The following is a 25,958-nucleotide window of genomic DNA, read 5'->3' as shown; positions in this document are numbered from 1 at the left end:
ATAGCTGCTTGAACTCACTGCGTTCAGCAAGAGGTGGCTCCGCGGGCATATTTTTTCACCTTACCAATGCTGCAGCACCCATGGGAGCATCTACATGTCCATTTTACTGAGCCATTCCTAAATCAGTATTGGCACACTTTAGTGGATGCCTACAGCAAGTTTCCCTATGTGGTGCATTGTCTGTCCACAACTGTGGTGGCCATTATTTTCGCCCTGTCTAAGATTTATGCAGTTGAGTGACTTCCATATACCATGGTTATCAATAACGGCCCCCTAGATTGTTTCTTGAGAATTTGCATCTTTTTGTCAGGCTAGTGGTGTTCACAATCTCACAGCTAACCCGTTTCATCCTCAATCTAATGATCACATGGTTCAAATGTTTAAAACTCTGATGTTGAAGCACGTATCCAGCAGGCCCCCTGAATCTGCTTTAGACCATTTCTTGAATTTGTAACATTTCACTTCAGTGGGGGACAAGAGTGCAACACAGGTGCTACATAGATACCAACCACAGACCCTCCTTCACCTGATGCATCCAACACTGCGTCTGCTGGCACTGCCACAATGGCTCCGGTCAGGTGCACCAGTCTGGGCTCAAGGTTTTGGTCGCCAGCCAAACTGGGTTCCTGCCATTGTCGAGCATTGCTGGGACTGGCGCCTCTGCACACTCCTGATGGGAGGATGTCCTGTCACTTTGACCAGCTGCAGCCATGCACAGTAAGGCCTGCTCCAGAGGGCCCACTGCCTCCCCCGTCCCCGCCACTGCTGATGCCATTCCCTGTGTTGCAGACAATCCAGTTCGCGCCACAGCACAAGTCGCTGCCTGGGGTTCCTGCCTCTGCCCCTACTCCTCGAGTGCTGCTGCTGATGCAGTCCCCACTGCACCTGAGGATGTAGCCAGCACAGCCACCGCTGCCACCAACTCCGTCGCCTCTGTTGCTGGGTCCTGTGTAGCCATCGTCTCCAACACTCCCACTGGTGCCTCTGGTGCCAACTGCTTACCTTGACTTGGACATCATTATGAAGATGCTGACCCTGGTCCTGCTCCACAGCCTCTCAAAAGAAGGCAGGATGGCACACTAAATCACCTCATCACCACTTCCATCCCTATTCGCTGCTGTCTGCTCATCGCATGCTGCACCAGCCACCATCATTGGGCAATGAAATGGATGTCGGGGCAGTCATTGGTATTTTCTGTGACTGTTAATATCAGTGCTTTGTGAGATCAGTGCTCTTTTTTATGGTACCAGTGCTTATTTTCTGTACCAGTGCTTTTTTTCTGTACCATGCATTTTTCTGTACATAGTGAATTTATTTATGTGATTGTCCCAACCCTGGAAGGGAAGAGTGATGCACCTTCACTCATGATCCACATGATATCAGAGATTGTGTGTCCATACAGTTCATAGGCCTGCTTACAGGGGCCACCTGGGACAGTTCCCTGGCATGCTCTGGTGAGGCGCCAAAAGAAACAATATTATTTAAGTAACCACGAATGAGTGCTCAGCCTATTCTGTAACCATTATTACTGTAGTCCAGCCAATGTGTTCAGTGCTGTGAACAACCTGAACTTCATTGCAACTTCTGTGTTTCTCTACAAAGTACTACATTCCATTGCTACAGCAATAACCACCTGTAGACTTTCTACACACTCTGTCACCAGCCCAATCAGAGTCAACATAATGAATTACAGTACGAGTACAATTCTTATCACCTGCACATAACAGGTTAGTTTTAGGCTAGGCGCAAATTGAGATGCGTATAGCACGTGTGGCGCGACGCAGTGCAGCGCATGTTTTTGTAACATCACAGGTTCAAATGGGACCGCGTCAACTGCGACGCGACATGACTGGGATGCGACATGCACCTGCATCAGGTCGCGCGGAGTTGTGGTTGAGGCACAGTTTCTCACGCCACGCGTCGCACTTGCCTTGCTAGCACCGTGGGAAATTTGAGGTGGGGAGCGGAAAAGTAGCACGGCCATATGCTCACATCGGAACGGCGCATATGAGCAGTGGTAATATTGCCCATACGATAAATTTTGCCTTACTGTGTAGAATTTTATAGCCTTTGGGTAGTGTTTCGTTTTTCACCATTTAAACGCTCCAGCTTTCTTTGTTAGCATGTTATACTTTTCTGTTATTTATATGAGCATAGTTTTGTTTTGTTTTTCTTCTGTCAAGAAAAATGTATACTTCAGTAACTGATGAGCCATTGGCCGCTGGAATTGCACCATATGCCTCAGTGATGTTTTCAGATCGCAAGAAGGGACAGAGGGTAGTGAATGAGGAAGCAAGGAATATTATAAAATCATGTGATTAAGAATCAAAGCAGGAAAGTAAAGCAATGTTATCTTCTCGCTGCCTAGTAAGCTAGCGTATCTATACGATCTGTTACAAAAATTTAGAAAGGGATAATCTCCACAGGTGCGATCCCTTTGTGCATCTGGTAAAAAGCGTCCAAGATCTGAAGTATAGAAGTTTCACAGTGATTACTCTGATATGGATGTAATAATGTAATACGACACACTGTACTACATGCATGTGAACAACATATTTCCACTGCAAGCTGGAAACAGTCAAAATGCAGTCACAAATAACAATGTTTTAATTGGTTCGCCGTGATGAGAAAAAGCATTTCAATTGTTCCATGGACATTATCAGAATTAATAAACTAATTATACAACAATAGGATACACAAATGAAGAAAATGGTCGGTATTATTATGAAAGTAGGAATATCCTAAAAGATTGTTACGATTAGATATATTTAATTTGTTGAAATGTGCTGCTGACAAAGGCAGATCTACTTTCATGACAATGTTTTTCTAACTCCATCTCACAAGGCACACATGGCTAGCTTGTGCATTCCAGTCGTGCGCATTATCCTTCGCTGCTGACAATAAACTGATCATTGTGTTGTGCGACAGATCAATTGTTTATTTTTCTGAACAACAACTATTTTATTCGCGATCACGCAATGTCAGTTTGGCAAGCCCTGGGTGAGTAAACAGTATCTGGCATGTGCCTATCATTCCGCCTGAAGGAACGCTCGTCATTATTTTAATACTGCTCAGATCAAGAGAAGGAATAAAATCTTTTGGTAAGTTTCCATTCCAGTTGCTCAGTGTTAGAAATACGATGGGTTACGGGGATTCCACCAAAATTCCAACAGAATTGCCAGTCTGTTTTTGTGTGAGTTGTTAACCTTTTCTCATTCGAAGAAGCATCACCAATTTATGAGTAAAGGCCACATTTCTCTTGGTGACTGGTTTAATTGTACTTCCTTTGTCACAATGTAATTTGCCAAACTCCTCTCACATCAGCTATTGAGACAGAATTCCAAAACGGAGGGCCTCATTAAACAAGTAGTTGGCAATCACAGAGCTCAATAGCTTACGAAAAACCTCGTAGTATCGGTTTGCAGTAACATAAAAGAAGAAATTTCATTTTTATTTTCATACTAGGAAGCTCTTGTTTCACTAGCTGTCGACAACTCTTAAAAAATACAGTCACTGGAGTGAGATAAATAAAAAAAGAAGTATAAGTAGTGATAAATCACCATAGATAAGAAAGTTCCATGTGTTTAATAATTGGCAAAACACTCTCCTCCTTGTGTGCTATCATTCGCCAAACTTTCGTTTCAATGTCTCGAGTGGTTTAGGAGATACGAGAAATGTTGCGAGTATTTCATTCTTGCGGATGTGAGATGGGAAGTGAGCGCGCTACATGGGATCCATTTTCTCGAGATCGGAGGCAGATAGAGATATCCTTCCACATCTAAACAACAATTCAGCATGTTAGCTGAATTACATACGCAGCAACATATGGTGTAACACGCACAGAACGCAAAATCATAGCAACCCCTAATTTTCGTTGTAAACTTTTTGAGTTTTGTGTAGTGTCTTACTAAAATGTGTACATCACAATAAGAATGGTCATTAGTGAGGTGATGGGCACTTTGTCACGAAGCTGACATAACGCTACAAGTAAGGCAAAAATCATATATTTTCAGAGAATAGTTTCTGTAAAATCATTTGAGAAAGATAAGAGGTTGCGCGCGCTTCGGTTCAGTCATTGCAGAGCGTCGCCAGTCGGCGCGTGCGAAGTATGGTGTACACATCACAATATGCGCTGGACCCGCGCGACCTGTGCGGCACGTGCGTGTCGCGCTGTAGTGTTGTGTCATGTCACACGTGCTATATGCTTCTCAATTTGCGCCTAGCCTTAGGGTTCCCTTAACATAATGCAATACACGTTTTAAAGCATTCCATAAATCCAGACTTGTACATGATTGGTAGCTGCTTAGAATACTTACAGTTACACAAATATCTGGTCTAGGACCTAACATAGCATACACCAATGACCTATCAATTTTGTACAACTTTTCTCAATAGCTTCATTTTCACATTGTTCTCTTTTTAAGACATTGTGTTCAAATGATTCCTCCTTGGGAGTTAAAAGAGAATTCCATTCAAACATATCAAAAACTTTTTGCACTTTTTCAGACAGGCACTTTGACAAATAATAACAGTACCCTCCCTTAAATTTTGAACAATATTCATACCTAAAAAGTTCCTAGTCATACCAAATTCATTCATTTTAAAGTTATCATTTTATAACAGCTTTAAATTGTCACTTTCACTCTGAGAAGTTGAAGTTGTCAACAGATCATGAATGTAAACACATAAGTTTGTTTTCTTGTTACTTTCTGTATTTATATACAAGTAACACTTAAAATCGCATCTTACAAATCCTAAGCCAGTTATTACTTTCTGGAATTTGACATTCCAATTTTTATGTGAGTACTTTAAACCATACAGAGTTTACAAACTTTATGATTCAGTTTACTGGAACACCCACTAGGTAACTTAATGTTAAATTCTCCAACTATCTCTTGACAGAGAAGCCAACTACAAGTATCTAGTTGATTGGTGGGGCAGTTATTCTCAATACAAAAAGTCAGAAAAAGTCTCACTGAAGTTAATTTTGCTACTCAACTGTATATCTCTCTATAAGACAATCTTTGTTGGAAACCTTTAGCCACAAGACAAGCTTTACAAGAAACAACATTAGCTTTCTCATGTATTTTTGTCTAAACACCCACTTTGTGTCAATAACACTACGATCATTTGGCTTACATACACAGTCCCATGTATTATTTTCTTAGAGGGCTTGCAGCTCTCCAGCTATGACACCCTTCCAGTTTTCAGCATCACTGCAAAACATCATTTTAGTGCAGGTGCTGGGGTCATCATCACTCATTGCAGTCAACAGGCCAAAGTCATAATCCTCTAGGTAATTCAGGCATTGAATATTCCTCCCGTGTCTCAGATTATATCTCCTCTCATTCTTATCATCTACATTTTCCACTGCTTCCTCATAAGAATCTTCTCTGTTATCAATGATTTCTTGTTCTTCTCTAAGCTAACTTTATTTTCTTCCACAATCTCAATCCTCATTTCTTCTTTATGCCCTTCTCATTCTGAAATTTTATCTATGTTCTCTTCATCACAACAATTGGTATGTACCAAAGTCAGTATTCATAACTACTGACCATTATCACTTCATAGAACTTTAATTTTCAGACCTATTTTTCTCTCAGCTTTTAAATAAAATTCTTGCTCAAACCTTTAACATCATCTTTCTGTTTCATATAGGATACTTTGTGATAACTTCAGTAGTCATCCTGCAAAAGCAAAAAATATATGACTCCAAGCAAATGCATCTCCATAGGACAGCAGACATCTGCCTGAACCAGTTCAGGTGTGACATTAGCTCTTAACAAACTGATGCGGAAAGGCAGGCAGTGTTGTTTACCTGTCAAACACTTTTCACAAGTGACAGAGTTGGCCATGAAGGCCACTCCTTTATGTGACAAGAGCTCTCTCACATGTGAGATGCTCTGGTGGCTCAATTTTCTATGCCAGACACTCAAGTTTTCAATATGTTTAGACAAATTTACCAGACCACTATCAGTATCGACTGATGAAAAGCTGCTAGTGTCATTACTGTTGACCAATAGAGTGCATTTTATCTGCACACATCAAAGTAACAATTGAAAGTTCTGATTGTGCCTGTTTAGGGAAAACAATATGCAATACATTTTACTGATACATCTGGATAATGGACAGACTTCACCTTTATAGTTAAAGAATTCACATTGTTTCTTGTCTGACACTAAACACATACACTGTCCAACACAGTTCCCACCAAAAACAGATTTAATTTCAATTCCATCACAAAGAGCACTCCAAGAAGTACTGTTTTGATAAATTTAACCCAATTCCCTACATACAGTTCCACAGTGCTGCATTCAGTCACATCAAGAAGACAACCACCACCCACAATAACTTTTACAGAGCTTCACAAACTGTCCAGTTTCTTAAATAATTCTCTTTCACTGCACATATGTTCACTAGCATTTGCATCCATGAACCAATAATCTTCTAGGTCAACTTCTTGACTCATACACATAAAGGCATTTACATACTGAGCCTTTTTGCCTTTCTTGGACTTAAGCAACCTGCAATCTGACTCCAAATGACCTCTTTTCTTACAGTGTTTGTAGCTCCTCATTTCTCTCTCCACTTTATTTTTACAGTCCTTTGCAAAATAGCCCTCCTTACCATGAGCATGACAGGTAATTTTTTGCTGCCTGCTTACACTGGCCAAAGCTACCTCAAGCTGATCAGACTGATTGTTTCTCTCCTGCCTGCTTACGCTGGCCAAAGCTACCTCAAGCTGATCACACTGATTTCTCTCCTCGTCAATAAGCAATATTGAAGTTAACTCATTGAGTGTTTGCTTCTCAAAGGGGACAGATTCTCATGCTGAATGGAAATGTTTATATCTCTCTGGAAATTACATCAACAACTTGGTTATTATCATTTTCTCTGAAAGTGATTCAATAGCTTGATTTAGTTTAGTGTTGATTCCTTTTATTTTCAATGTAACCAAATTGGAGTGAGAAAAACTTTTGCTGAAGTAGGTGACTGCTCACTGCAGACTCTTTCTCGTAAAAGTCTTCAGTTTTGTCCACACGCCAGCTGATGTGTAACACAAAAGTAGGTGTATAAGTGGCACTACCTCCATCCATGTTATAGCATCTCTCTATGCTTTTGCATCCTTTTCTGACCATATTTTTCCCTCAGCTTCTTTCTCCTTCAGAGGCTTAATAGCGGTGCCATTAACAATTTCTAAAAAGCCTTTTCCCCCAAATATCACTTCCATTTGGAATTTCTGCCCTGCTTAAGGGCCCCTCCAGACAACTTCAAAGACTGATGTGTAAACTATTCTATAGTGCAATGCCAACACTTCGCTGGTAATATCAAATTTCCTGTTTCTCATGATGCCACCAAAAAACTCTACCACTACACTGAAAAACAGGAATCAGCGACAGTAAATGCAGCTCGATAATAAGTCTGTTTGGACAGAGTTTATTTACATATGTAATAGCTTATAGCTTACACTCAATGATGGATGACAATTAATGCACACAGAGAATAAAGAAAAAACAGAAGTGTCTGTAAAATGGAAGTTAACAAAAAAACAAATAGAGAAACAGTATTGCCACCTTAAAACAACATTAACATTACACTACTAATAGAAACTATCCTTATAATCCTTTTATGGCCACAATGAATTCTTCAAATCTAATGTTTCCATCATATAAGAAATTAGGTGTTTCTCACCTTATAGTGACTTACTGTGGGCAGTGTGAAGTCCACTTCTAATGTGACATTTGCAATCCATTCCAGACGTTTTGCTTTTGTTCCTACACTCCTTTTTCCTTCATAATTTCTACAATGGCAGTTTTTAAATCAAAAAATCATTCCAGGCCTGCCTCTTGATTTAACCACATACTTTGCAGTATTATACACATTGTGTCTCCATGCACTTCATTCAGTTCCATCAAAAATCATTGGAAATGATGCAAGAATAATGCATGTGACTTCAGAATGAAACCACCAATATTTTCAAGTGCTCCATGCATGCAAATTCAGCACAAAGTCCTTCTCGATGTACAGAACAATGAATCTGGTCTACTGACCACTGTAATTTTTTGCTCTTTCGTTGTCTACTAAATTTTGAAATTCTTTCTGTCATTTCATAACAAATTTGCTGTACCCATCAACTATGGAACTGCATAATACATAATGAGAATTCTCATCCCTCCCATCTGTCATCCTCATTCAGTTTTATGAGCTTGTGGAGATAGAGTACTAGACTGCCTCTTTATGTGCAAACTGTCACTGGACTTGTGAACATACTTCACACCACAAACAAATAGTGAAGTATTAACAGTGCTGACACCACGATCCTGCTGAACTGAACAGAGTTGCACTGACCAAAACATTCCACACCACAATAGTAAATGAAATGTCACGGTGTACCGAGTACTTCTAAGAAGGACAGTGCAAAGCCAAGATAGGCTGAGTCTTGGCCTGCACGCTCCCTGCACACCTGTCTCGTGAACCGTTTGACGCACCATGGTCAGCCCTGCTCTACAATGTCCCCACCCTATTTCTGCAAACTCAACATTTATTTACTGTCAATTGTTAATATTCCCTGAAAACTACTGAGTGGGATACAAACAATGAAAGGAGTTAAGGTGTCACGTAGTAGAGTGCCACACAAACAAAATACGGTGTCATGTAGATGAGATCCACACAAACAAGATTGAAATTATTGCTAAGCTTTTTGGATAATGTCCTCACACACACACACACACACACACACACACACACACACACACTAGTGCTACCAGTATGTCACAGACTGGAGTACTGATACAAATGTACAATGCATCGACAACAAGCTATAACTAATTTCTTAATACTATTTGTTATTACACTGGCTAACTGTAACCTGATAAATTAGAGAGAAATTCATCACTTAAAAAAATAATCTGTTGCTTTCTCAGGTGTATTAAATATCTGTTATTTCTCAGACAAGACATTGTACGTCATTGAGAAAGCTCCACAACATTTCAGAGACACAGTTGATTGATATTTTCAGGTGTGACACACAATTTGCTGAACTATAACTGAAGCTTCAGTCATGGTCCAGCAATGTGTTTGTCACACCTGAAGATGTCAGTTAGCTGCACCAGTGAAATACTGTGATGTCTTCCTATATCTCAAATGAGAACTATTTTTACAACTAGTCTAACAGAAAAGCCTTAAGCAACATATAATACTTATTTGATTACAATGGTATATTTTTCCAAGAAAACAGCTATCTACATTTGTAACAATGAAGGCCCTTTTAAATACATTACTACTTTTCATGCAGCTTCACAATGAACAGTGCTACTTTCCATGCGGCCAATGGGTGTTTTCAGTCCTTGGATCTAAATAATCAGAGAATTTGAACAAGTGGCTAATAAGACACACTCCTTTATTTTCTCTTGAACAGGTCATGATTTTTGAATTGATCATCATTCCCAATTTCTTGCTTTATGTTATATGGGAGTTTGTTGAATTCCTCTGTATTGAAGTACATACCTGTGTTCCAAATCCTACATGAGGAGATAAAGTTTACTTTTGTATTGTGGTTGTGTAGGTCACCTGAAACTATTGTTTTATTTTTTAAAAAAATTCCCTTGATATTGAAACTGTGCACCAGAACAGGCTTTGAAACTGGAACCTTTGCCCTCTGCTGGCAATTGCTCTACCAACTGACCTATCAGAGCACAATTCATGACCTGTCCTCACAGATTTACTTCTGCCAGCACCTCATTTCCTACCTTCCAAACTTCACAGAAGTTGTCCTGCATTTTAATGTACTGTAAGAATTCCAAGGTCCTTAACAAAACCTCTGCATGATGTGTGGTTATGAACTTTACTCAGTATTCTTATTGCTCAGTTGTGCTGAATAAATACATCATTTATTTTAGGTGCAGTGGCTTAGAAGATTTTTCCATAAATCAGGAGCTGAAAATCTGTAAAATACGCCAACTCTCTATGTTGAGTTAACACAGTGAGAAATATATCTCAGAGCAAAGAATGCTCAACTGAGCACCTTGATTAGTTTATCTATGTGTTGATTCCATTTTAACTTGTTATCCAGTTGTACCCCATGGAATTTTATACAAAGAGTTTCATTTAATGCATGACTTTTAACATCTATTTCTGATACTACTAGGTCTGTTTTGGCTTGTTTGAAACAGCACAATCTTCATGTGATTAAAACTTAAATTGTGTTCTTTGAACCAGTTGTAGGCTTGTTCAGCTATCATCTGAGCTGTGTCTGGGAAGATTGATTTAGGAACCTTGATTAGTATTCCCCCATTCGAGGGATAGTTCCATTTCTTTGACTTTACTGTTGTGAAAATACCATCAGTGCATGAGGAAAGGTATGAATGCTTTACAATTTTAGTTTGCAAGTAGAATTTTGCAGACTACACATTCAAAGGCTTTGGCAAAGTCATAAAGTATACCAGTGGGATAATTTTTCTTTTTCAGCTCTGAAACGACTTCATTTGTGAGGTCTTGTATGACTTTCTCTTTGGAGAACCTATTACAAAAGCCCAACTGAGGGGCAGTTAGGAAGAACTGCTCTGTAAAAAAGGAGCCTGTATTTTACCACAGGTCACTTTCAATTGCTCCTTCATTGATACCTGGCAGATACTTAAAATCTTATAATAGATTTATAAGTAAAAGAAGTCTCATTTATTCCATTACCTGTTCTGCCCAGATTTTAGCTTCAATGGCACCAATGTTGACAGTGCTTATAATTTCACTCCTGAAAAAGATATGCAACTAAGTTCACAAAGTAATGGAAGTCTTGTATCAAGTAGAGGACAATAATACTATACTTAGGTATAATTGTTAACAGCATAGCAGTGTGCACACGTGTGCATGCGCACGCACACACAGTCAAGAGTAGGGAAGTCAGGGAACTGTGGCTAAAAATTTGGAGGAAGGCATTAAGTGAGCAGGGTAGGACTGTGGGCGGGAGTGGTGGCAAGTTCATAGGCTAGGCATGTGACACACACACAATGGAGCTGTTGAGGTGCAGTGCACAATGACAGTGATGTGAAGGTGTGGATTTGAGCTGATGACAGGGCAGAGGAAATGCAAACTGTTAGCTAGAGGGTGTGGGGACAGTGGGTTAGTTGATTTTGAGGCCAGTTCCATTCTAAAACTTCTAGCCAGCAAAAGTTTAAATGCAGCTGAGAGAAAACTTTTCAGTAACTAAAGCAAACTCAACTTTATTTATAAAAAAATAAGAAGATTATAAATTGTTATACAACAGAGATATTAATTAATACATGTGTGAGAAGGGGCCATTTTGACATTGCAATCTGTGCCTAGAGTGGTTGATGGCAGATGTTCTGTTCAGAAGTCCACTGTGCCAATATACAAATACCGCCAGTGAAATGGTAAGGAGAGACACTTTGCACCAAGATGTCAATCTGTCCACATCAGTCAAATGACTGCAAGCACTTTGCCTTGGATGGTGTCACAACCATGTAACTACCAAACACATTTTCAGTAAAAGTAGCAACTGAACTTGTGAGGAGTGTACACCATCCTGGATCACTTAGATTTCACGGAAGTTACTTTTTGTGTGCTGCTTGGCAAGTGGTGAGATTATTTTCCACTTTTAAGGCAAGCAATGAACTTTGATTATTAGAAGTCACGATGATAGACCATTGTACCTGGAACTTTCTGTAGAGGTCACCTCTGAACTGTTCATAGTGATGTTTCCAATAGGGGCATTATCATCATCATCATTATTATTATTATTATTATTATTATCAGGAATATAATTATATTTTGTGTGTGAACATTTACAGAACACATTGATAAGTTATAACTCAAAACTTCTACTTATGGCCACAGTTCCTGATCCCGATGACTAAATAACAGGTAGGAACATTTTCTTTCAATGAGGACAAAGAATAATGTGGACTTGCAGGCTGGAAATGGTTAGTACATTCTCCATCACTATCTGGCTGACCACAAAAATAGTTTCCATGCTCTTGTAAATGGGGAATATTAATTATTTATTTACCCGCTGCCCCACATATGGTGTATTAGCCAGGAAACTTAACTGTCAATGTGATCAGTACAAACAGGGAACTCAGTAGGCACTAACACGATATCAAAATGAGTGTGTAAACAGTCTCAAGACTTGCTCATGAGTGTGAAAAGTGAATTGTGAATATCAGCCTCACTAATCTTGAACGTGATGGAAGGAGGTAAGAAGATGACACTACAGCATGGTGCTGAGGTCAGAAAAAAATGGTGTATCATCCCGGAGCTGTGTGGATCTGCAATATATCTGCAACCTACTGTGCCTGCTCACCAGTGCCCAGCCCCCCTTGGAGCTGCTGCAATAGGTGATAGTCACTGCCATCCTCATCACCAAAGCTGCTGCTGCTGCCTGCATTATGTCGCAATGTGCCACATTGCATTTGCTGGTACACTGGGCAGCCATCGCTCATCAAGGTCAAGCAATTAAGTCAAGTCAAGAATATTTACAGCCTTTGTTAATCGTTTCTAACAGGCTATTAAAAATGCAATCTAATGATAAGGATGATGTGAAAGTTAAGATGGAACCAGTACTTGAATCCTCAGATGATGTTAGAACCAGTTTTTGACGATGAAGGCGAAAAAGTTATAAGACAATGAAACTGAGTTCAATATCTCTGAAATTCAGCCAAGTCAGTGAATGCTAGAAACTCCTTTAAAACTGGTTGAACTGCCAAGTGGCAAGGTGGAGGCACCGAACTGGATGCAGTTACTGTTTTCTAAACCTTAATTACTTCACAAATAACTGTACAATAAGATGGAATTCAATATAAACACTTAAGTAAGAGTGAATCTAGTAACAAAGAAGATTTCAAAGATACAAATATTCTTACAGAAGTGAGATTGTCGGAAAGAATTGGCAATGATTACAAAGTTTGCTATAATCGATTTGAGGAAGTAAATAATAAAGTAAATGCTTGTCAAAAGGATATTAATAAAGTGAAATCTGACTGAAATTATGTGAGGCTGTTGATAAAAAACTTTCTGACAGCAAGGAGGCATTAGAACTACAAGTACAGGATCTAAATACTAGTATTACTAACAGAGAAACTAGAGTAACCTCTGTTAGTTCTTGTAATAATACTGAGCAGCATGTTGCTTCAGTTGACATTTCCTGTTTGAAGATAGTAAACTCTCACAAATGTTGTCTTGTATGTTCCCATGTTTATCACTGAAGCACAGCATTCAAGCAACTGTTCAATGCAAAGTTTATCTGAATCTGTGACTTTAATCCAGTTTTTGTATATATCAGGGATTCCATCTTTTGTTACATTTTGCCTACAATTATGTGATGTTACCTTATATTTTCCAGGTGCATGTGCTTAATTTCTGCGACTTTCAAATGATTATCAGTTATATATAAAACACCTTCCAATTTTTCAATCCTTGTGTGATGTGAGAAGCTCATCATTCTCATTTAACAACCTTCTTATGTTTTGATGAAAAAAGCCTAAACATACTTTGAATCTTACACTAAGTTGCTCTTACTGTATATGTCATTATTCAGCAGCTCTGTCCTTCAGAAAAGTTTAGATTAGAAAGCATTCAAATTTATATTATTTCAAAAAATTTTACTTTAGGAAAAATTCAGATTTATTTCACACTTTGTGTGGAGTGACTATATGAGGGATGATGCATCAATCACACCCTTATCTGTTTGCCACATTTTGTTGAATGACTACTAAAGTTCTGCATTTGCACATCAAAAGAATGTGTCAGCCAGGTATATTATCATATCACTCAAAGAGCGACACCATATCATATTAATGTAAGGGCAATTCTCAGTTATGTGTAACGGTCTATGATCGAAACTGTTATTGGATCAGCCAATTATCATTACATGATCTTCTTTAACATTATTCAGTACACATTCCACATGGATCACAGACACAAGATTTCTGTTTTATGATGTAAGATTGTCTTCAATTACCAATTACATCATTTAACAAAACTAAGGACTAATTTTTGTTACTTTAATCTGGTGCAATGAAATTTGAAAATACATTCTCAATTTTCACCATTGCTCACATTTGAAATGAAAACTAGTATTTCATTTTTACATGTATCCTCATGTTCTTTGGTTTTGGAACTTTTGCTTCTCAAATTCTTCAGTAGTCTGTTATGTACATTAATCAAAGAAGCAAACAGGTCTTGAAGTCAGTGATATGCCAATATACAGGTAACAAGATTAACATAGATGACCACAGGATTAACTTGCTAAAGAAATGATTGCAGTAAATTGTACTGTATGACACTGAAATTACTGTATAGGATTACATCATGAAACTCAGTGCCTAGTGGAAAAAGATAAAAAAAAGAAAGATATCTTAGAGGATAATGAAGAGATGAAGACTACTACAACATAATTTTACAGCACACAAATTCTATAAAAGTATCTTCTTACGATTGACTTGGTGGCTTTGGCAGAAGCATTTCATCAGATGGGGAACTTGTAACATCAGCTTGACTGCAAAGTGGTGATTTCTCAAGAGATGTCACTTCACCTGGATGTCCTACATCTGCTTGACTGCTGCTAACTGCTTCATATGGTGACATTCTTTTTGAGCATACAGATGCAATGTCCTATAAAATGACACAGAACAAAAATGAGAAAACAATTAATGATTTAGATTTCACAAAATCATGAAAATCTAGTTAACAATAAAAGGTAAAAATTAAATGAGAAGAAACAATTTGGCAATAAATCGTAAGCTATGACAACTACCAATAGCCACATAAAAATTTCAGCACCAAAATTCCTGTCATTATATTTTGCTATCCAAGAGGGAAATTAGAATAGGGAAAAGATATAATAATGTCAAAAAGGTAGTAAATATGACACTGAATCAATTGAGAATATCATGCCAAGTACTATTTGCTAGAAAGTCATCAGTCCAGCCACAAGGCTAGTCCAGTATCCCAAAATTTCTCATTTTTCTCACTTAAGTCCACAATGGTATTTAATGCCTCTCAGAAGTCAAAAAACAAGGCATCAACATAGACAATGCAGTCTCCTTTCCCTGGGAAAATTGTGGACAAATGGAGTGAACCAAGTTTCCAAGACTGTGACTCACATGATACTTGCTGAATTCTACACAGGAAATTTTTTGCCTCAAAATAGGTCATAAGACACAGGAATAAAATGTGTTCCATAACTCTGTAACAGAGTGAAACCAGGAGTATAGGCCTATAATTATGTGCATCTGTTTGATGAACATTCTTTGAAATAGGAGCCACCTACACATTTTCATCACCATTTAAAATGCTCCACTGTTCCAGCAATATACACTAACTTGTTAAATGATGCTAAGTCAGAAACTGATGTTCAGAAATTAAATATAGTGGGCGTGGTTCGTACTCTTCATTCTAGGTTGGCATATGTCAACATATTAATTCATACTGTTACAGAAATGAAAGTGAGAGTCATCAAAAATATAATTGGATCACATAGCAAAATTACCTCGACACTGATGAAAGTTCAACATTCACACATTCTGAGACATCAAGGAATCACCAGTTCACTATTGGAGGAAGTGTGGGAGGCAGATCTAGGCATGAACAAGTAAACAGATTCAAATAGGACTTATGTAGCAGTTGTTATTCAGAGGTGAAGAGATGAGCACAGGATAGAGTAGTGTGGAGAGCTGCATCCAACCTGTTTTCAGAAGGAAGACCACAATAACAGCAATACAAAAATCAGATGCCTGTTGCTTGTCTGATGAATTATGCTGTCTGCATTGTCCTTTTAGTCAGTGGTATACATAGCTATGTACATTATTCTCATTGTCATTAATGCTTTCATTTATTTTGTCATTTATTTGCCAGTTGTACCTACCCCTCATCCTATTCCACGTAAGATTTTTACTTTTGCCATGTCACTTGTCTGTCTCTCACTTCCATATGAAACTTTCTGTCACCTTGTTTTTCTCATGCAATCTTTATCCTATTTTTCATTTTCTTCATGTTTCATCACTTCCTTCTAGCGAGGAGAGTGGGCAATATTAGGCTTTTCTTATATACCCCTCTTCAGATACAGGGTAAGAGCAGTTTGTTCTGTGTTGAACATCCATTATTTTTGAGTATGATGCCAGTATGGGGGAGGTTCTTTTATCTCACAACTGGGAAGGTATTTGGAGGGTAGTTTCAGGGACTGTTCTGGTTTTCACCTTACAGTCAGGGAAAACAGTGTAAAGCTCTGATGACAATGTATTTTGCCAAAGTGAGCACAGTCGCTTCTTATCCAGTTGCCTACCTTCAAGCTTATCATAAAACTGGGACACAGTCACATTAACCATCACCTCAATCAACTCTCTGGGAGGTTTCCAGTTCTCGTGCTGTGCATGTCAAAGATATGGTCAAAGTTCTTTCTCCCCCCCATTTGTTCTCAGCTGTATCACCTACTGGGGTGAATAGCTGAGGCCTCATCTTATTAATCTGGTTGTGTACATCCCCAAACCCAGAACATAACAGTCCCTTCTGGACTGTCTGTTCTTTGTACAGCCACAGCAGCCCCCGAAGGAGTGCCTTGGCTGTTGACTTCCTCTTCTGTTACACCACATTCTCTGGTGTAGTGACGATTTAATTTTTGAGATAAGGTTTCAGAGCATTATAATTGTACAAGCATCCTGCCTGGACTTCTAGCATGGAGTCATTGTCAAGCTTGTTGACACTAATCTCAAGTGATGCAATGTCCTACAGATCATCATGAAACTCAATCCAGTCTACTAGATGCAGAAGGAAGGAGCTGTAGCCTTTAGGTGATGGTTATTCTGTGCAATGACCCAACGGTCATTTATTAGCTTTAATGTGCCATCTGTAGTGCATCTATAGCAGGATAAATCACTCTTACTCAACTCATAGTTCTCAGCAGGTCTGTCCAGCTCTTATTTCAAGTTTCATCAAGCATAAATCAACTCATCGCAATTCATTGTGTCATTTAGTAGCTCAGGTGCTTTGGTGAGCAGGACTGCTGAAGCTCTATTTGTCTCCTTATGTGGTTTCATCCCTCCCCATGGTGCGACCAATCAACAACAATTTTCTTTCACTGTAATACAGCAGGTACGAAAATGTTGCTGAGATACACCCACTCCACATATACCTACTTACCCTCTCCAGTGTCTCATTCGGTTTTCTTGGTAGGCTAACAGTATTTTCTGGCATATTCTTTACACCAGCTCTTCCTCCATCTTCTGTCACAACGGTATCATATTTTCCTTTGCCTCCTTTACTTCTGTTGTACCCACCCAATTTCCAGTCATACATCACGTAACACTGATCTCTGTTCTCCCACTTCCCTTCCTTGAAAATTCCTTCATCTTTGCCATCCTCCTACATATATCTTAAGACAATTATAGTACACTCATTACAGTAATTGAAAGTACTTGCTAAAAAAAAAAACAAATAATGGATGGTATGGAGGTAACAACTCACTGTATAGTTGAGGCTTTGGGTGCTAGGTAGCTTAAGTGTGAAGTTGTACCACATTCTGTAGTGAAACATAGGTACAGGAAACCATGCAAAGCAATGAGAACCAGATTTTATTTAATGTCTTTGTGAAGACTTTAGAAGAAAATGTTGCTAATGTTACAGTAAATTTCAGGAAAAATGTCTCAGTTTATCAGAGTTTCTGTGTCAGGTGTATTATGCACACAGAAAGAAAAATGTAACAAAAGTAAACTGGTAAGACAAAAAGAAAACAATCATGTGTGTTAGGAAAATTTGATGATTTTGTAAAAAGTGCTTCACAGTTGAAGGTGTATATATGGATACTGGATGGCTTCATGGACGCTGTTCTTATTGGCTCCTCATCAAAGTAGGAGATGACAGCTCCAGTTGTAACTGGATCACTCAAATTCCAGCAAGGAAGGAGTTGAGAGATTATCAGCAGATTGACTATAAGTACGGCCTTCAGGAGCTCAGTACTTGGTTTTATGGTGAAATCTCGACGATATATTTTTACATTACATATGGCTCACACATATTTTTGCACTGCAGCTGCAGATTCAATTCACCAGTAAGGTGCTTTGTTAGTTGTGAGGCTGCAGTATAAAAATGTCACAATAATCATACATTTCTATTCAACAGGACATAATTTATTAACAATTGTAAGGAGACTCTATAAAGCAACAACAAACATAGCAGAATACAAAGAATGACATTTACTTCTACGTTAAACTTACGCAGTGTATGAGCCCCTCTTCAAATTTCCATGTGAGGACTGCTCAGGGCAAGGTTATCAGTGAACACCTAAATTTTTTCGTGCTAGCACTGACTTCTCTTATTTTATCATGATAGTCATTTCTCCATAAGTAGGTGGAAGTCAATAAAATATTTTTACATTCAGGTGAGAAAGTTGATGACTGAAATTTTGTGAAAAGATCACATCACAACACAAAACACCTTTGTTTTAATGACTGCTACCCCAACTCAGTTATCATATTCGTGACACTCTTCCCCTATTTCCAAATAATACAAATTCATCTAACTGAAATTTAACATACATTTTTAGTACTCATGTGGCAAACCTTATACTTTTACTGTTCAGGGCCAACTGTCACTTTCAGCACCAACAGACAACTTGTACACACCATTTTGTAATTTGTATTGATCTTTTGATGAGTTTACTGGATGGTAAGCAACAGCATCACCCTCATTTGCAGATGTCCTGTCAATCAAATGTTATGTAAACCTGCGAACAATCTAAGAAGGCTGTTCAGATTGTCACCTAAACCATTTGTAAGTACATTAAGGACAGCATAGCATCTATAACACTTCCTCGGGGAACCCCAAATATCAATTCATGACTTCCTATCAATTACTACGAGCAGCAATCTTTTTGACAGGAAATTATAAGCTAGCTGCACAACTGAGATGAAACTCCACAGGAACACAATTTTATTACAAAACTCTTGTGAGGAATAGTGTCAAAACCTTCTGAATATCTATAAATATGGAGTCAACTTGAAATCCCCTGTCAACAGCATTCAGTACTTCATGTGAATAAAGAATATGTTGAGTTTTACAAGTAAAATACACTCCTGGAAATGGAAAAAAGAACACATTGACACCGGTGTGTCAGACCCACCATACTTACTCAGGACACTGCGAGAGGGCTGTACAAGCAATGATCACACGCATGGCACAGCGGACACACCAGGAACCGCGGTGTTGGCCGTCGAATGGCGCTAGCTGCGCAGCATTTGTGCACCGCCGCCGTCAGTGTCAGCCAGTTTGCCGTGGCACACGGAGCTCCATCGCAGTCTTTAACACTGGTAGCATGCCGCGACAGCGTGGACGTGAACCATATGTGCAGTTGACGGACTTTGAGCGAGGGCGTATAGTGGGCATGCGGGAGGCCGGGTGGACGTACCGCCGAATTGCTCAACACGTGGGGCGTGAGTTCTCCACAGTACATCGATGTTGTCGCCAGTGGTCGGCAGAAGGTGCACGTGCCCGTCGACCTGGGACCGGACCGCAGCGACACACGGATGCACGCCAAGACCGTAGGATCCTATGCAGTGCCGTAGGGGACCGCACCGCCACTTCCCAGCAAATTAGGGACACTGTTGCTCCTGGGGTATCGGCGAGGACCATTCGCAACCGTCTCCATGAAGCTGGGCTACGGTCCCGCACACCGTTAGGCCGTCTTCCACTCACGCCCCAACATCGTGCAGCCCGCCTCCAGTGGTGTCGCGACAGGGACGAATGGAGACGTGTCGTCTTCAGCGATGAGAGTCGCTTCTGCCTTGGTGCCAATGATGGTCGTATGCGTGTTTGGCGCCGTGCAGGTGAACGCCACAATCAGGACTGCATACGACCAAGGCACACAGGGCCAACACCCGGCATCCTGGTGTGGGGAGCGATCTCCTACACTGGCTGTACACCTCTGGTGATCGTCGAGGGGACACTGAATAGTGCACGGTACATCCAAACCGTCATCGAACCCATCGTTCTACCATTCCTAGACCGGCAAGGGAACTTGCTGTTCCAACAGGACAATGCACGTCCGCATGTATCCTGTGCCACCCAACGTGCTCTAGAAGGTGTAAGTCAACTACCCTGGCCAGCAAGATCTCTGGATCTGTCCCCCATTGAGCATGTTTGGGACTGGATGAAGCGTCGTCTCACGCGGTCTGCACGTCCAGCACGAACGCTGGTCCAACTGAGGCACCAGGTGGAAATGGCATGGCAAGCCGTTCCACAGGACTACATCCAGCATCTCTACGATCGTCTCCATGGGAGAATAGCAGCCTGCATTGTTGCGAAAGGTGGATATACACTGTACTAGTGCCGACATTGTGCATGCTCTGTTGCCTGTGTCTATGTGCCTGTGGTTCTGTCAGTGTGATCATGTGATGTATCTGACCCCAGGAATGTGTCAATAAAGTTTCCCCTTCCTGGGACAATGAATTCACGGTGTTCTTATTTCAATTTCCAGGAGTGTATTTTCTGAATCTGTGCTATCTATCTGCCAATAGATAATTTTATTTTGAGTATTTCATAATGTTTGAATGTTCTAAAATCCTCCTGCAAATTGATATAAGTGATTTGAGAGTATAATTCAGTGAATTACTTCTGTTTCTATTCTTGTGTACTGGTGTGAAGTGTGCAACTTTAGAGTCTTTAGGTCTGGATTTTTCATACACAAACCACAGTTGTTGAGGTCTATGAGGACATGGAGAGAATATATGAGGAAATAAGCTCACCAGCCAAAAAATTAATTGCCCCTAAAGAAATCATTACAAGCCTCATTTAATACTGCATAATTCTACTCCTAGACTTGATAACTGCATGGATTTGATTAGTAAGTGAGTCCACCAGTTTGTGCACATATGTCAAATCTAGTTAAGCCATTCACTGACTGTCTGATCATGCAGTTCCATCACATTTTGGGGCTGCAGGTATTGGTGTTTTACACCATCTTCTAGCAGATTTTCTATGTGGTTCAAGTCAGGTGATTTTGCAGGCCAATCAGATGTTAATGGATGGGGTAGCATTCAGAAAACCAGTCACATATTCTTTCAGCCCAGTGAATATTGCTGTTGTCATCTTTATGTGCCTGTGTGAGCAATGGCCTCTTGCTCCTCAAAGCTGCATCTAAGCCATTGATATCCATTAAAAAAGATGCACAATCAATACAGAGCCCCCTGGAAGTACTGTGGGATGCATCTACTTGAACCAGGAATGTATGGTGTGATAAGTTGAGGACAAAAATAGAATGTGAGCCCTGGTAACCCCATTTAATATGGTAATGAAGCTGTGATGGTGTCACAAGTCTTTTACAACTCAAGGAAGTCGGTGATAAGATCCCTGAAACAAGGACAGACAGGTCCTCACAAATATCAGAATCATCCAAGGAGAAGAGGAACAAAAAAGATCTCCAAAATAGAGGAGGTTCCAGTGGCCTCATGCCATTGGACTTTGCATGTTCCAACTCTATGCCTGAGGCAGAGGTCCTGGTGGCTCTTGTGGAAATGGATTCCTCCCTCCCTCAGTGGACATAGGAGGAACACGAGCCCTATGACCAGCAACCTGTTCCTCCTCTAGTGACTGGCTGATATCCAGTTACAGACCAGCAGAATCCTGGGAGGGGGCACCCCACAGGCCTCTGGTGATAGATGCCAGAGGAAGGTGTCACTTCTCCAGCTGCAGACTGGGAATCAACAACCCTGGTGGGTTGGGAATCAACACTCCCAAAGTGGATGCAGAGGAAAGTAGGAGGTGGGCCCTCAACCATTAGCGGAGCATGTGTAGTCGAGAGGCCCTTAAGGACATGGGTGCTCTTTCTAGAGATGATGACATCACTGTAGCTATAGCAAATGTCATTGTCACAGGTACAGGACATGAATGATCATATTTCTTCTTAGCCTCCTGAAATGTGTGTTGGTCAAGTATCTTGTATTCTTGGATTTTCTTTTCTCTTTGGAAGAAAGCTGGGGAAATGGTTCTCCCTGCAATGTGCATAGACAGGCAGGCGGAGGGGTGCAAGGAGTGTTAGTGTGGATCTGACACCCACAATCTCCACAGACAGGTCTGGTGTTACAATGTGAAGACATGTGGCTGAATCTCATACATTTGAAGCACTGCATAGGAAGAGGAACATACGGTTTAACATGGCATCGATACACCATCAACTTGACGTTTTCAAGCAACAGGTCACCTACAAAGTCCATGATGCTGGCTGGCCCCATTACCAACCCTGTTGTCCTTTGGTCCCCACCGGATGTGATGGACAAAATGCACACCACGTCACTCCAAACTGGCATGTAATTCATCATTGGTCTATAAAAGGAGATCACAGTATAAGATGATATCCTGCACCCAGGATCACTTAACCCCTTCCCATTTTCAAAATTGCTGCTAGGTCCCCAAACCTATCTTCAAGATGTTCAACAAGGAATACTGGCTTTGTAGTCACAAGAGAATCCCCATTGGTCCTACAACAAATTAAGTATTACGGAGAGTGTTTCTCCTCCCATTTCTTAGCTCTACATTCTTCCCACAGCATTGCCAGGGAAGGAAAGATTGTGGAGTCATCTCTCTTCACATTGCAGTAATCCCTTCCTTCAGAAGAGACTGCTGGAACTATGCGACCATCAGTGGAAGAAAGTTTGAGCCACTTCATGTGTGAGTGATGCACCTTGGTCTCACCCAATCTGAAAGGGAGCTCTCTCCATGGACACCATCCAGCCACAGCAATGGCTAGCTAGCCAGCCAGGTAACCTTTGCTAGCTGTCCCTGTAACCTGTCCATGAGGGACACAACTCCTTGGCATATGTGGGATGTTGACAGCACAGGCACCAAGAGTGTGACCCCTGTGAGGTCAGAGGACTGCCTCCATATAGCTACTTGACAACACCCCCCCCCCCCCCCCCACCTCCCCTCCCAATGCAATGGCTACCATGTCGGGTTTTGGGCTATTACTTTTGCCATAAAGAAACGATGCAAAGACTGAAAGGCACATAATGTGGAATGCACACTGTGGTGGGTGATCCTCCTCACATGATCTGCATTTCTACAAAATTTGGAAGAGGAAAGCTATGTCAAGCCCAACAATAGGGAACTTGTAGTGAAGGATGTAAAGTTGTATAAAGTGCAAGAAGAGAAAAAATTAGTGTTAAAAATCATAAACCAAATCCACATATGGCTGGCACCAAGAAGACCATGGAATGGAAAAGCAGATGGGAAAACAGTATAGTAGAAGGATGGACTTTAAGCATGGAAAGATGAAAAGGGAACAGTGCTGTAAGGGCTAGTATCACGTGTTGGCCAAGCATGTACTCACAAGAGAGATGTGAGCCCCCAGGGGAGGGACTTTAAGAACATGTATAAATCTTTTGACAGACAAACCACTATAGATGAGGTCAGAATAGACAGGAATATTTGAGAACTAGTCTACCGCACTCTCAGACACATCATCTCAAGTAAAGTTTCTTGTTGAAATATCAGAGCCTTTCGAAGAACGTGCAGGAGCTTGACAAGGGGATGGCCCCTTCCCACTTCTGTTTAACACAGTGTTAGATGAAGTCATCAAAGAATGAGGGAAAGGAATTGAGGGTATAAGCATTGGGGCCTCAAGAGAGGGAATCAACTGAAGTGCCTAGCTTTAGCTCACAAGTGAAGAAACCAAGTATGCCTAAAAAGAACTTACATGATATAGCATCACAGACAGATCCCCAAATATTATATGAAAGAACTCATTTGATGAACAATTTACGTCAAAATAAGTGACATCCCATAATGAAAAACTTTGAGGTTACAAGACAACTGTTTTGCCTGAAGCACTGTATGCCTCAGAAACTAAACCCTTGGAAGCCACTCAAACATTGATAGAGTTGAAAAGGAAGAGTAAACAATTCTCAAAAAACATTCAGGATCCCAAAGATACAAATGGCATATGGATTAATAAAAACTACACAGCAACAGACAACTTCACTGGTTCAACATGTAGAAGGCAATCAAAATTCTGTGATCACATCTGTAGAATGGACAACATTATGTTAACTAAAACACTACTCATTATGATAAAGTCAAAAAAGATACCAATCACACAAAGCAACACAGGGAAACAGAAGACAGAGGAATGCAAGAAACAACAAAGTGAAATGCTAAAGCGGTTTTGGGAAAAGAAGATGGAGCTAACAAGTTCAAGTGTCCTCTTTAAAGGGGCATGAAGAAAAAAGATGAAGAATAATGATATCTGAATTTTTCCTTTGTTAATCACCTGTGAATCTATTGTCACAAAAGTGTCTCATATGTAAAAGAGAATATTATCCTAATATCCATATATTAACAGTTACATACTTCACTCACCTCTGGTGGTTCAGCATCTTCAAAATCTGTATCCCATGAAGCGGTATCACTACCAGAAGAGCTGGATAGGACGCCCCTCAGTGGTAAATTCCTACAAAGCAAATACTTGAGTCACAAGAATTAAGATAATGATACTTGTTAAAATGCTGAGAAGCATGACATATATGGAAGCTTTCAATGAAACTGTGATGTGGATACAGAATTTTACCTATTGCATCCTTGGCAGTGAAAGCATTAATACAAGTAGTTCCTAAACAGCCACTGTTTAGCACTGGACAATGTAACACTGGATCCTATAATCTAGTTTGCACACAAGAGAAAATATATGTACTGTTTGACATTACAATTGCAGTACTTAAGTATTTGTATATAAAAGCAAAATAACAAAAAGATAAAGAGCAAAATGAGAATTGTTGATAATATAAGCCTTCTCTGTGGGAATGAGCAGCAACAAACTGTCCATTCGCACGAACAGACACAGGCAGAAAGTGTTTGTTGGTAATGAGGATCACCCTGTGGCTAAACATGCCTTGGTGCATGGCCAGCACATCTTCACACAGTGTTACACCGTCCAGTGCACTGGATTTCTGAATACAAGACAAACTTTAAGTTTCATGCACCTATGTCCGCTTTGTGTAAGGATCTGCAATAGGTATTATATTTGTGAACAAAGAGTTCACAATGATGTAAAGGTGCCTGTGATTATTAATGAAGCCTAGGCTAAATTAACCAGGCAAGGAAAACACTGATGACAACATCTGCAGCATATACACAATGGTAAAACAGCGACATTGTTTCTGTGGCTGTTTTCCCACATATTACATCATACAAGGTCTGTGGCAGTTTCGGCACCCCACACTTCCACACCAGGGCAGGTATTTACAAGTTGCTACGGCAGACTACATTTAGTAAGAATGCCAGTCTGCACCTAGCTCATGGCCCCAGCAGTTCTTTTTTTGTATCCAATTACACAAATAAAACTAAGAGCTTCTCATTCAAAGAGAGAACATCAACTGTTAGCTAAAAGTCCACATTTCAAAACTTCTGACTAAACACAGGCGTGATTATTGCATCTAAATGAGAATTGACTCAAGGGAATTGTAAAATTGGGAGGAGATAGAATGCCTCACCAGTGTCTTACTTGGTGATAAAATCTGATTTTGAAAACATCTGCAACTGAGAATCATGTTGACTCAATTAAAAATCCACTGCAGTAGTAAAAATGCATCTTTTTATTGGATGACTAGTGCCACACATCCATGAATTTAATAAATTACTTGGTGATATCTGATGATGGGGCTATAAGCTTCTAAAATGAGTTGTGCAATGAATAAACAAATGTTTACAACTGCAGCATATTTTTAATTCAACCACAATTCCCTTGATGGAATGAAGTTCCAGCACTCCCATTAACACACTCAATCATGTATCTTTACCAACCCCCCCCCCTCTCTCTCTCTCTCTCTCTCTCTCTCTCTCTCTCTCTCTCCCTCCCTCCCCCTCCCTCTCCCTCTCTCTCTCATTATCTTCGGTTTCTTTCTCATCTCCTTTTCTGTTTCCAACTTAACTCTTAATGGCACTAATCATTCCCCTTCTCATTTCTC

General features: G+C 40.1%; 1 protein-coding gene and 1 long non-coding RNA gene across 3 annotated transcripts in view; one reads left to right on the top strand and one right to left on the bottom strand.

Annotated features, from left to right (window-relative positions):
• The window catches only part of LOC126356238 (uncharacterized), a 34,241-nt gene extending 30,290 nt beyond the window's left edge, over positions 1–3,951 (top strand). The window contains exon 3 of the long non-coding RNA XR_007565616.1: positions 790–3,951. This is a non-coding gene — a long non-coding RNA (uncharacterized LOC126356238). The remainder of the gene's footprint in view (positions 1–789) is intronic.
• LOC126356236 (uncharacterized protein DDB_G0284459-like) overlaps positions 1–25,958 on the bottom strand; it is a 399,334-nt gene that overhangs the window by 78,403 nt on the left and 294,973 nt on the right. For both annotated transcript variants that reach the window (XM_050007061.1, XM_050007063.1), the window contains exons 11-13: positions 24,355–24,445; positions 14,447–14,625; positions 10,687–10,747 (exon numbers count right to left, since the gene is read on the bottom strand). In XM_050007061.1, the coding sequence (XP_049863018.1) occupies positions 10,687–10,747; positions 14,447–14,625; positions 24,355–24,445 (331 nt within the window). The remainder of the gene's footprint in view (positions 1–10,686; positions 10,748–14,446; positions 14,626–24,354; positions 24,446–25,958) is intronic.

The sequence above is a fragment of the Schistocerca gregaria genome, chromosome 3 (genome assembly GCF_023897955.1).
Source record: "Schistocerca gregaria isolate iqSchGreg1 chromosome 3, iqSchGreg1.2, whole genome shotgun sequence".
Lineage (NCBI taxonomy): Eukaryota > Metazoa > Arthropoda > Insecta > Orthoptera > Acrididae > Schistocerca > Schistocerca gregaria.
This window is presented reverse-complemented; position numbering and strand designations above follow the sequence as displayed.